This window comes from Pseudonaja textilis, chromosome 3 (genome assembly GCF_049901715.1).
Source record: "Pseudonaja textilis isolate UNSWEBS1 chromosome 3, rPseTex1.2, whole genome shotgun sequence".
Lineage (NCBI taxonomy): Eukaryota > Metazoa > Chordata > Lepidosauria > Squamata > Elapidae > Pseudonaja > Pseudonaja textilis.
The window spans coordinates 100,262,907-100,276,075 of NC_141992.1; the positions used below are offsets into that span (position 1 = coordinate 100,262,907).

Here is a 13,169-nt window from a genome sequence, read left to right on the forward strand (position 1 = left end):
ACAGGAGCAGCCAACTCAACGGTGTTAAAAGCAGGCTAATGATAGGAGTAAATAACAAAGAAGAGAGGGTCAACCTATTCTCCAAAGCATCTGGAGGCAGTACAAGATGGAAACTAATAGATGCAATGGATTGAAACTAATCAAGGAGAGATACAACCTAGAAATAAGGAGAAATTTCTTGAAGTGAGAACAAGTAATCAGTGGAATAGCTTGCTTTCAGAAGTTGTGGCTGCTCCATCACTGGAAGTTTTTGAGATGAGACTTGACAGCCATTTGTTTGAAATGGTACATGGTTTTGGGCTTGAGCATGGGATTAAATTAGAAGACCTCCAAGGTCCCTTCCAACTCAGTTATTCTGTTCTGTTATCAAGCAGGGTAGCACAACTTCTCCAGCTACCTACCTACCTAGTATTTGCAACACTCTGACATTAACATAAATGCACCTTAAAGTTCAAATGTTCAAGTATGAATCAATCATCTCATTGACTCTACTTTCATTGGACAGAACACTGGAATTATTATCAATTTTCTACATAATACGGGGGAAAGAGTTGGAGTCTTATTTTTAAAAAATGAAAGGAAAGGAAGAAAATGAAATACAAAGGAAGGCCAGAATGAGTTTGCAGAAGCCTTTGCATTCCTGAACTCTAATCTTTTCACTCACTTGTCAATAAATGTCCTTCCTGTCTGCATCACCATTCCTGGGGATCCATCTTGGAATGGGGGGTCCCGCAGAATTCTGTACCTCACAGGTTTGCAGTTTGAACAAAGGAGACTGTGTGGTGTGGAGATCAACTGTGCAGCATCTATCTCCATCTTTTCATCAAAGGTATAAATCTTTATGCCAGACACCTTTTTCGTAAGGTTCAGTTTCACAGTGAGGGGAATGTCACAGAATGTATCCATTGGTCCAAGATGTACAGAATCCTCCTGCTCTGTCAGGATCTCAATGTCTGACAGTGCTTTGAAATTGGTGGAGAAATTTGTGGTCCATATCAGTAAAGAGTCAGAATACACAGGATATAGGAAGGAGAGTTCCAAAATGCAACCAAGAGGCTTAAGGCAAGGAGTGGTCATGCTCACATTAAACAAATTAAATTCAGGACTCCAGGCCTGCAAACTGGTTTCACAGGGATGAGTTACATCAGGAGGACCTAAAAAGACAAAAAGAATGGAAGAGTTTTCTGGATAAGCAAAGTAAAGTGAAATTTTAGAAGCAGGGTCATAGGGACATGAGAAAGGAGATTTGGAAATAAGGCCTACCTTCTCTTAATGAGTCAATTTTTTAAACCCACTTCAAATTTTATTTCTAATGTCAACATATAAATAAATTTGACTGGACTATGGCATTATAATTTCTCATATAATATACTATTCCTGAAAAATTAGCATTCTACAAAAAAAGGGTAGAACAGAAATCTGAATAATAGTAATAGCAACAGCACTTAAGACTTATATACTACTTCATAGTGCTATACAATCCTCTCTAAGTAGTTTACAGAGTCAGCATATGGTCCTGAACAATCTGGGTCCTTATTTTACTGATCTCAGAAGGATGGAAGGCTGAGTCAACCTTGAGCCAGTCAGAATCAAACTCCTTGCAGTTGGCAGAATTAGCCTGCAATACTACATTCTAACCACTGCGCCACCACAGCTTTAATTGCTAAGAGCCCCCAGGGGGGAAAAAAAGAATAAAATGTTGTTTTTGAAGATGTATTTCCCCTGCCTTTCAAGAGGAAAATATATCAAATGTCTCTGTATTAACTTGTAAAAAATCTTCCCAATATGAAAGGACATGAATCTCTCAGACTTTAGACTTACTTCAGGACAAATGCTGCATATTAGAAATGAATTTTCAGGTTTCTGGAAGTCACACTCAACAACAATATAATAATAAACTAATTTTATATTACTTTTTTCCTTTTGCAAAATTTCCAACTTACATACAAAATGGATAAATTATGCTTGTGGAATCTTTGTATGCTGATTTAGAGTTTGCTTTCTGCACTGCTAACAACTGATATTTTGCTGCTCAATTTCATGGGAACAACCTAGGGTCATCTGGCATCCCTGATAGTTCTCTTGTTGAAGTATTCAGTATTGGAATATTTTGAGGGAACCAAATTAATCTCCAATACTGAACAATTCAACAAGAGAATAATCAGGAAAGCCATCGAAATAGAGAAACACCCTCATAACATGAATAAACGGGACAATATCTCCTGCCTACCAGACATCTGGAAACTAGTCCTTATCAACAAACAAGTCCCAGCCACAAAAACCAACACTGGACCCAAAACAACACATAGCCATAGACTCAAACCCAAACCCACCCCATAGACGAAAGGCAACCACCGTCCAGAAATCAGACCACGGCCGCATCACCAGCTGCCACACACCCCACCCCCCAAACTAAGCAAATGGACACATACCATGAACACATAGCCAGGCCTCAAACCCGGAGCCAAACCAAAACCCGGAACGTCACATCACAGCCATCCACTCAGGATATCACATCATGGAACTCAGGAGGCTACACCATAAAACCTCAGGATGTTACAACACAGCCAACGACCCAGGAGATTACAGCACAAGACCTAGGATGTCACAACAATAGAACTTAGAAGGTCATCACACAGCCCATGACCCAGGTCATTACAACCCAGGAGATTGCAGCACAAGACCCAGGATGTCAAAACAATAGAACTCAGAAGGTCATCACATAGCCCATTACCCAGGTTGTTACAACACAGGAGGCTGATGGACACACAGCCAATACCTCAGCCACACATGTTCTTACGAAAAAGCCAGCCAATCTGCAAGCACCAACTCCATCAACCAATCAAAAAATGACAACACAGCCAACTTCCCCACCAGTATTTATAGAGAGACGGCAGCTCCGATCACACTTTGCTTGCACAAGCACAAAGCCGAAATCACCAGCCTAAAGATGGCAAGGGGGACCTCACTGAAACATCGCCAAGATACTCTCAATCTTACACAGGAAAAGACCAAACATGCCAAGAACTGCATATATATATATATTCTGGTTATATATACTCTCTGTGTGTGTGTACTTTTTCTTCTTCTTCTAATTGTGTCCAATTCTGAGTTTGCCTAGACAAGTCTCTGCAGTTTTCTTGGCAAGGTTTTCCAGAAGCAGTTTGCCACTGCTCTTTCCTGAGGTTAAGAGTGAGGGACTGGTCCAAATATCTTCATGCACAAAGCAGGAATAGATCTTACAATATCCCAGTTTCTAGCCTTAACCACTCAACCAAATTGGCTCTCTATCTACATATATATACACACACCAAAAGACAGCCAGATTTTTTTCTTTCTTTGTCATAATGCAGAAAACGGGGGGCAAGAAAGAGTTCAAAGAAGTTACAGCTCTCTAGTTTACCTTCTTTTCAAATGAAATAATTGTAATTCTTTTTGGTTCACAAAAATATCATTGGCTCCATCTCTCTTCTAAGGACAGTAAAACAGGGCAGAATATTATGTGATCTACAGTATATCTCCCCACCAGCATCACTAAACTTTACTGGAAACACAAGAAAATAGAACTTCAGGGAGCATTGGGACAGAAAGCCTGGTGGGCACATAAGGATTCAAATATATTGTCCTAGACCGGAGGTGTCAAACTCATGGCATCACGATGGCATCAGGTGACATATTGGGACTTTTCCCCCCTTTGCTAAACTGGGTGGGGGCAGGACCAGCACGTGACACATCCAGCCTGTGGGCCACAAGTTTGACCCCCTGTCCTAGACTATGTTGATTACTGTTGATTTCCCCACAATTCTCCTGACAAATGGGTTTAAAGAACAGGTCACAAGAGCATCTTACTTCCTAGTCTTGCCCAAGCAATTTCCATTCTGCAATACGGGCGCAACAATGTTCACATGTTTTTGGCAGCATGTAAACACTGATGAAATAATGGCTGCATTCACATAAAGGATTTTGTTTGCTTTTGATTTTTAACCTTATCATGTAGTTATGTGCAAGGAATCTATTCAATGAATCATGGTTTTAAATCTTTAGTTTTACGTTAAGAATACAGGGAGTCCCTGACTTACAATTCTCCATTCAGTGACTGTTCGAAGTGACAACAGCACTGAAAAAAGTGCCTTATGACCATTTTTCACATTTGCTACCTTTGCAGCCTCTCCATGATCAAAATCAAAATTATAACAGTTGCATTGTTCCAGGGTCATTTGTAATCTTCCCAGTTGACTTCCAACAAGTAAAGTCAATGGGGAAAGCCAGATTCCCTTAGAGATGCCATGATTCACTTAACAACTGCAGTTATTTCCTTATTAACAACTGTGGCAAAAAAGGTTGTAAAATGAGGTGCAATTCACTTAACAATTTCCTCACTTAGCAATGGAAATTGGCGGCTCAATTGTGGTTGTACATCAAGGACTGCCTGTATAGTCAATATACCAGCATGAATAACTTATTTATTATCCTGTAAATGTAGTATGGGATTTCCTTCTTTTTTATTTTTATAATCTTCCCTTTTCTCTCTCTCAATACATACATATCAACTCACCTTTACAACAGTTTAAACAATTTATAGACTGGGGCCAGAAAGAGAAATTTTACTCAGAATGTTAAGTCAGTTGAAAGCTTGCACTGTTTCTTCTAAAGCTATACAGCAGCATATTTAATTTACATGATATTATATTGATTCATATTGTTAATTTCATTTTGTTTTTGAAGAGAAAGAGAAAAAGAAACTTCATTAGATCTCTTCCTCTGAATTCACTTCTCAAAGCTACCAAACAGCTGGAGACATTCAAAAGACTTTGCACACTCCATTGAAGCTCTTCAAGTTTACTTATTGGCCTGTGTATTTTCTGACAGAATACACAGAAGCAGCGATGGGTTAGCCAGTCATATCTGATAATCCCTTTGTCATAGAAAAAAAGATCCAACCTTTACCTACTGCCTCCTTTGGAGTCCAATAGCCAGAAGAGTCACAGATTAGAGGAGAAGAGGCTTCATGTACATACTGGCTGAAAGTTCCATCTTCAGCACAATTTCCGCAGAGGTTCCCTGACTCTCTAAAAACAGAAAGGAGGGGAGAGAAGGAAGAGAAATGAATGTGTTCATTCCCTTTTCTTTCAGACATTATTTTCAGAATTCTACCTAACTTCTTTTAAATTATTGAGTTCCATGCCGCCATCTCAATGTATAACTTCCTACTTCTATTTTCATGATTTCCTAATACAAGATATAGACAAAGTATGAGCATCCTACATATGTGCCAATATTGTGTCTTATTTCTTAGTTGGCGGGATGCAAGAAACTTTAAGGTAGTCTTAGATCAGGAACTTTCCTAAATTAGCATGGGATACAACTGGCTTTGCTGGCACTTCTGTCATATTGAGCAAATATGTCAAACTTATTTATCATCATTCACAGGGAATACTGAATGTAGCACAGCATGACTAAGACTGGCAATACAATCTACCCCTTCCATCTCTTATTAAAAGTGTTATTTGAAAGATTCAACTGACAAAAGCTATAATTAATAGCAGAGATCAATGTGAATTGGCCATCTGGTGTCGACCAGGATATCTTGAAGATTGCAGCTTAACAAAGAAGAGGAATAAATGACAAAGATGTCAGGGGTTTCAATCTTATATGCTACCCAGAATTGTTTGTGTGAGATGAACAAACAAGGAATAGGGGGAAAAATAAAAAAGAATATATTGTCAACTTAAGAGAAAAGGGATGCAATGTAAATATAAATCTGACTGAATTTGAACTAATTATATAAAGTGTAACTAAACAATGCATGCAGAGTAATGAATATCTAGGTCAAAGGCCTCCAAACTTAGAACTTTAAGACTTGTAGACTTAAAGAAGTCTTCAAGTTGCCAAGTTTGGGGACCCCCGATCTAGGTTAACTATGAATGAAAGACATGAAATATATATATCAGAAAATATGAATTGGCATTATTGAGACTGTTATCAGGGTGCATCTAAAAGTAGAAATCATTTGTTTGTTGACAGACATATGTTAAGAGCAAGCACAATTCTGAATGAGAATTGTGCAACCTTATGAATGAGTAAGGTTCAGAGAGAACATTATTCTAATATATAGCATTTTTGGTAAGAAAGAAATGAAAGAGTAGTATAGAAGTACAGAAAAAGAGTAACTGGGCCATTTGGAGACTCAGGAATGAAGGAAAACTGAGATTATTTCATAAAAGCTTACAAAAAGTGTTGTCTTAAGTATGCTGTTTATGTTTATATGTGCACATGGCATAGCACTGTATATAAATCTAAAAGAGCAATGGATATGTTTAGGATGAAGAGCTGAGAGAATCAGTGGATACAAAGGTAATGTGGAAAAGACCACTTTCAGGTAGAGATAAAAGTGTCAGCTTTGGAATCCTTATTAAAAGCTGCCAAACAGCTGCGGAGGATGGAATGGGGCTGCTGTTGTTTGAGTAGCTTTCAGTAGACAAAATAGATATATAAAACCTTCAAGGTGATTCTCTATGGCGCAGCAAGAATTGTAGTTGAAAGGTGATTGGTTCATGTGATTTATGATGTGAAAGAAAAGGGGTAGGTGTAAGTTGAGTCTTGTGGGAAGTCTGGGAGGAAACTTTAGTTTTGGAATTTCACATATGTGCCAAGTTTCTGTTTTAATAAAGCATTTTGAGATTATGGTTGTCTTGGAGCTACTGATTGGAACGGGTAATTTCTGGAACCATGACAAAAAGAGGATTATTTGATCGAACATGGAAATAAAGGAAGTAGAACATTTACAGAAAGAAAAAGTGGAAGTCCTATATGAAAAAATGTAAGATTAGGGAAAAACTGTGGAATACACTTGGAACAGGGGGGAAAGAATTATGTTGCACAGTGTTGCAGACGGAGGAGGTATGTTAATGGCACATATGGAAAAGAATAATACTTGGTGGAATGATGAAACAAAAGAGCTGTGAATGGAAAAATGCACATAGGACAATGTGATGACCCAGAGTATATCAGAAATATAACAAAACTCAAAACGTAACTAAAAGTCCTTTAATGCCTTCAACTTGGCTTCACTGTTTAATTGTTCACAGTGGAGGAGTAAACTATTTTCAAAATAACATTTCAAAGGAAAGAAACACAGTTCAAATTCAAAGAGCTGATAACGAAGCAAAACCCAAAAACAAACCGCACTGAATAAAGTTCCACAACAGACCAGGATAGATAATTGCCAACTTCAGGAAGATAACCAGGACAGTCCGTTGGAAGAATGCCAACCATTCCTAAACCTTCTTTAGGAATAAAACACTAATTTGTCTCCAGTGTCTGTTAGCATGCAGGCCAAACTCTTATGCAAATCTCACACCTGCAACCCATGAAGAGGATCATGGCCCTGTCCTCCCGAGTAGATTGCATTTTACCCCGATCCTCTCCACTCTGCGTGCCCTAGGATGGATAGGGGATGGGCCCGGGTCCTCCTCTGACTGCTCAGCCGGCCTCTACCCTTCCCCAGACTCCTCCACCACCTCTGGAGCCACACTTCCACTCCCTGTTGGCTGTCCCTCCTCTTCCTCAGAGTCAGTCTCCACCAGGGGCATGACAGACAATGATAAAATGAATGATAAAAAATTTCAGAGAAACAAACAATAACATGTGCATAAAAATAAAAAGATAACTGTAAAATGAATACCTATCAAGAAGAAAGAGAAGTTAAGGAAGAGAAGAATGAAAATAAAAATGTTAAAAACTTAAAAACTGAGGGAACGCTGGGAAGCACTTCTTAAATCTGCTTGAGGATGATAGTGTTGTATCAAAAATGGAAGTGAAAGGAAAGCTATAGTTACATCGCCCCCCCCCAAAAAAAAAAATTGAAAGAAGGTCATAAATCTGTTACAATATGGAAAAAAATGGTAAGGATACAGGTGCAAATTTCTAACTGAAGAAATATTAGATATAGATTTGGTTTGCTTATGAAATAGTAGCACAAATTGTTTAACATATACAATAAATGAAAATTGCGTCTGTATCTGACAACTGGAAGAACATTTCTATACAGAAAGAGTGCATACAAAGACTTCAAGAGACTAGATTATTGAATATGCTGAGACGGATATTTGGAAGAGATATAATTGAAAAAATAAAGGGACAGCAATAATAAGCAATATTTGAGAGGTGTAGTGTGATTTTAGGCTGGGCAGGAGGTATGCAGTGTGGTCTCTAATCTTCAACAGTCAATATGAAATTTACAAATGTGAAAATAAAAGTTTATTGTAAATTCTGAGGATTTAAAGGAATCATACAATAAAACAAACTGGCAAGAGTTATGGAATGTTTTGTAGGAATGTGAAAGTGAAAATTGATTGCTGAATGTGATAAAAGAGATACATGAAAAAAGCATGAGTGAAAATAAATGGAATGCTTACTAAATAGTTCAGTAATAAGCAGGGATTAAGACAAGGAAGTGTGATCTTTTAAGTGGTACACGGACCTAATGGAAGCAATGTTGATTTACAAAGAGAAAAAAATAGAGAAAAGTGTTAATAGTGATGGTATCAGTTTATACTAGTATTCACTATTTTTCTTTTCCTTGTCCATATGTTCTGCCCTTAAATTACTTGGCTCTTATTCTTCTTCTGTGATCTGCATACTTTTTGCTTACCCTAAAGAGACAGCATGCAAGTATATATGTAGCAAGTGTGACATAGCAGAAAGATTTAATTTTTTTTCTTTTCTACAGAAGGGATCCTGTTTCTCTTGTTCTGCTGCCACCTGCTGAATGAATCTCAGTTCAATAAGAAAGGAAATCAAAGCAACCCGAGATCTTCCACTTTCACCCAAACAAACACATGCACTCTCAAACTTTCAAAATGCTGAAGAAATACTCCCTCATTTAGTAAAGCCAGCAAATAAAACACCTGCCATTCCTTGAGCTAAAGAATATGGCCGGGGAGTTCAGACAGGCTTTCTGTCTACATCTAGTTTGTGATTTACATTTTCCTTGGACGTAATTCAAATAACATTACCATTTTTCCAAGAAAAAAACTAATAAAAGAACTTTGATGGCTGCTAGAAACAAAAGCTAAGCAGCCAACCAAGAACTTGATGGCTAGAAAAGCTACTATTTATCCATCCTCCTCAATTAAAAAAGTGCTGCTATCTAAATATATTATATATTTAATATATATATATTTAATATATATATAACAATATATATATATATATATATATATATATATATATATATATATATATATATATATATATATATATTGAAATAACATATTATGCCAAAACTGAAAAGATGGGGCAGTAGACTAGATTTCACAATATATTAAAGAATAAACAGACTGTTTCAGGGGATAGGACCAGAACCAGAGGTGGTATTCAGCAGGTTCTGACCAGTTCTGGAGAACCGGTAGCAGAAATTTTGAATAGTTTGGAGAACTGGCAAATATCACCTCTGACTGGAGATTTTACAGTATCCTTCCCCTGCCACGCCCTCCAAGCCACGCCCACAAAACCAGTAGTAAAAAAAATTGAATCCCACCACTGACCAGAACCACTAGGTTAAATATATGAGGATACTGGATCAGGCTACGCATCAGGAAGAATTTCATGTCTGTATAAACTGTCACCCAGTAGAATAGGCTGCCATATGTATTGCCTTCACTAGAAGTCTTCAAACATGGCCTAGATTGTCATTTGACACAGATGTACTACCAGATCCAAGACCAAGCAAAAGATGGATTAGATCAGGGGTCTTCAAACTTGACAGCTTTAAGACTTGTGGACTTCAACTCCCAGAATTCCTCCTCCAGTCATGTTAGCTCAGGAATTCTCAGGAATGCGCAAAATGTAAAATCACCGAACCGGCAGTTACACCGGTCGGATCTCACAGGTTAATATGCCACACATCCCAAGGCCTGCTGATGATCTCCAATCATTCATCTTCCTACTTTTATATATATATATATATATAGGGATTTAAGATGTCAAACAATTGGCAAAACATTTGCCTTGGGGGGGTGGGATCTAAAACTGCACTCCAAAATAAAAGCATCAAAAAACAACCAACCAAATAAGTGCATTCACATTCAATTCAGTGATAGTTTTCTGGCTGAAGGATGGCCATAGTGCATTGTGTTTGTCCTGCTTATTTCTAAATTCTGAATTCATACCTGCTGTTATACATACATCTCCAGCATAGCTGTATGTCTCCTCTCTGTTACTACAGAAAGATCAAAATCCGTTCACGTTTGGAATAACAGCTGTATAAATAAGTGTCTGTTCCCCTAACTCCCCTCATATATAAAGTCCAGAAAAGATTTTGCCAACTGGCAAACAACTGAGAGAAATTGCCAAATCATCTTCATCACCTTCTTTGCCTCCTTAAATTCCTCAGTAGAAGGCCAATGCAGCTTTCCCAAGGTACACATGTTCGTATAAACAACTTCCCATTGAAAGAACTACGTGCGCACAGTGATGAAAGAGGACAACAGAAGGAACACGGCAAATCACGGTCAAAACAATGTTGACAAAATCGGTCTGCTGGGGTATTGCTGGGTCAAGAATCTTGCCTAATCCAAGATTCTTAACCTGGTCCCCTCCAAATATCTTGAAGTGCAATTCTCATCACCTTAGGTCAAGTTAGCTAAGCATTCTAGGAATTCTACATAAAAAACCACCAAGACTGGAAACATTGGTTTTAAGGTGTATTTGTTTTTCCAGCAGAAATTGCTATATATATTCTGTAACCTCTGAAAAACAACAGCACATCACTAATTCTGCCTCCAATACAGCAGGAAACACTAAAACATTGCCCCTCCTTAATTTTAAAGGGAACATTTTCAATCTGAGTAAACATCCAATTTACTATTACATCCCAAGATAAACTGTGATTTGAAGTAGCTTGCTTTTAAGCTTAAGCAAAGTAAAATGTAACTCATAACTTTGATTTATTAAAAAGAAAGAAAGAAAGTGAACAATTCAACTATTCTCATCACAGCACAGAAGAGAGATGTTATAATGTGAATAATAGTAAAGCATTAAATCTCAATAATAGTAAAAGATAAAGAGGCTTTTGGAATATATTACTAGGAGGATTAGGAAGAAAGAAATTGGCACAAAAGAGCTCAGTGGTGACAGTAGCAACATCTGGGTTTCTATTGATCATGTAAGTACCACTATTTTAGATTTTCAGCTTCATTTTATGTTAAATGTTCTGGGACAGTGTGCATACATAGTAATTGCTATTATTAATCCTAATGATGTACCAACAGGATTTCTCAACATCTTGAAGTACCAGGACCACCTTCAGATCACCCTTCTAGTTGATGGAGAAGAACTTTCCCTGGGAGAACAGCTGAAGCACCTCAATTCCTGTTTAAATTTTTTTTCCCTATAACCACAATCCACGTTGTAGAGGCCATGAGAAATGGCAGAGGAAAAATAGTTGGATAGATAACTAAAGGAAAGAGAAAGGGCGTTGGTGCTTACCTGATACGCCCGTTCTCTTTGAGCTGCTCAGAGCATCCAGTAGTGGGAGGTGCTTCAGTCTCTGCATTCATAGGCTGAGCTTGAATTGAGGAACGCTCCTCCTCCTTCACGTGACTCCTCCACAGCGTTCCCCAGTTTTGCGAAGATGAGAGGAAAAAAAGGTGCTCTCATCCCTACTACCTAAAAAAAAGTTCCTTGGCCGAAAAGAGGCCCCACCAGATGGAAAAAGGGTGGGGCTGGATGCTCTTCGCAGCTCAAAGAGAACGGGCGTATCAGGTAAGCACCAACACCCTTTCTCCTATGAGCTGCTCAGAGCATCCAGTAGTGGGACATACCAAAGCTTGGCCTGTCCTACGGGAGGGGCTCCGTCTGGTTTGGAATCTCCTCAGGGTCCCTAAGAACCTGTTGCAGAACCTGCCTGCCAAATGAGGCCTCTGCCGATGCAAACACATCAATTTTATAGTGCCTGATGAAAGGGGATGGGGAAGCCCAAGTCGCCGCCCGGCAGATCTCGATTATTGGTGCCTGGGTAGCCCAAGCTGCCTAAGTTGCTGCGCTCCTAGTGGAATGAGCAGTTATTCCTCTGGGCACCTGCAGGGCCTGGGACTGATAAGACTTAGGTATAGCCGCTCTGATCCAGCGGCCTATAGTGGATGGTGACACCCTGTGACCTTGTGTTTTGGGCTGAAAAGAAAGAAATAAGGCCTCTGATTTTCTGAAGGACTCAGTGCGCTTGATATAGATTCTCAAGGCGCGTCTTACATCCAGTTTGTGCCATTGCCTTTCTCTTTCCTGCGATGGTCTGGGACAAAAATTCAGAAGGATGAGCTCTTGGGCTCTATGGAAGGCTGAATTGACCTTGGGCAAAAAGGTGGGATCGGGACGGAGAATCACCTGATCGGCATGGAAAACACAGAAGTCTTGTCTGACAGACAAGGCTGCTATTTCCGATATGCGCCGACCGGATGTAATGGCTACGAGGAAAACCAGCTTATATGTCAAAAATTGGAGGCTTGCCTCCCTCAAGGGTTCGAAAGGTTCCTTGGTTAGAGAGAGAAGGACTTTGTTAAGGTCCCAGGTGGGGTAACGGTGCACTGCTGGGGGTCGCAAGTTGGTGGCCCCTCTAAGAAAGGCCCTTATACGTGTGTGATGAGAGAGGGAAGTAAAACCTTCACAAGAAAGAAGTGAGGTCAATGCAGCTACCTGTCGCTTTAGTGTATTAGGAGACAGCCCCTTGTCCAGTCCCTCCTGAAGGAATTCTAAAATCTGAGCGATAGAAGGAGAAGCAGGGTTAATTTGAAACTTGCTATATCATCTACAAAAAATGACCCATGTGGTGTTGTAAATTCGAATGGTTGAGGGTTGTCTGGCAGCTAGGATGGTGTCAATGACCTTGGTGGAGAGCATTTCGTTCCTCAACCTGCTCTGCTCAACCTCCAGACGGTTAGTTGAAACCACTGAGGGTCTGGGTGTAGGAGTGGCCCCTGGGATAGAGAGATCCTGTCTGGTGGGATACTCCAGGGAGGGACCACCGAGAGAGTACGGAGGTCCGCAAACCATGGCCGTCTGGGCCAGTGAGGTGCCACTAGTAGTAATTCCGCTTTCTCGTGGAGCAACTTTTGAATAACCCTGGGCAACAGTGAGGGGGAAATGCGTACAGGATCCCCGTGGGCCATGGG

The 13,169-nt window shown here is 39.5% G+C and overlaps 1 protein-coding gene across 1 annotated transcript in view; it reads right to left on the minus strand.

The window, feature by feature from the left end:
- Positions 1 to 13,169, minus strand: part of PAPPA2 (pappalysin 2) — a 180,782-nt gene that overhangs the window by 100,687 nt on the left and 66,926 nt on the right. Inside the window, exons 6-7 of the mRNA XM_026703214.2 lie at positions 4,948 to 5,069; positions 665 to 1,154 (exon numbers count right to left, since the gene is read on the minus strand). Of these exons, the coding sequence (XP_026558999.1) occupies positions 665 to 1,154; positions 4,948 to 5,069 (612 nt within the window). The remainder of the gene's footprint in view (positions 1 to 664; positions 1,155 to 4,947; positions 5,070 to 13,169) is intronic.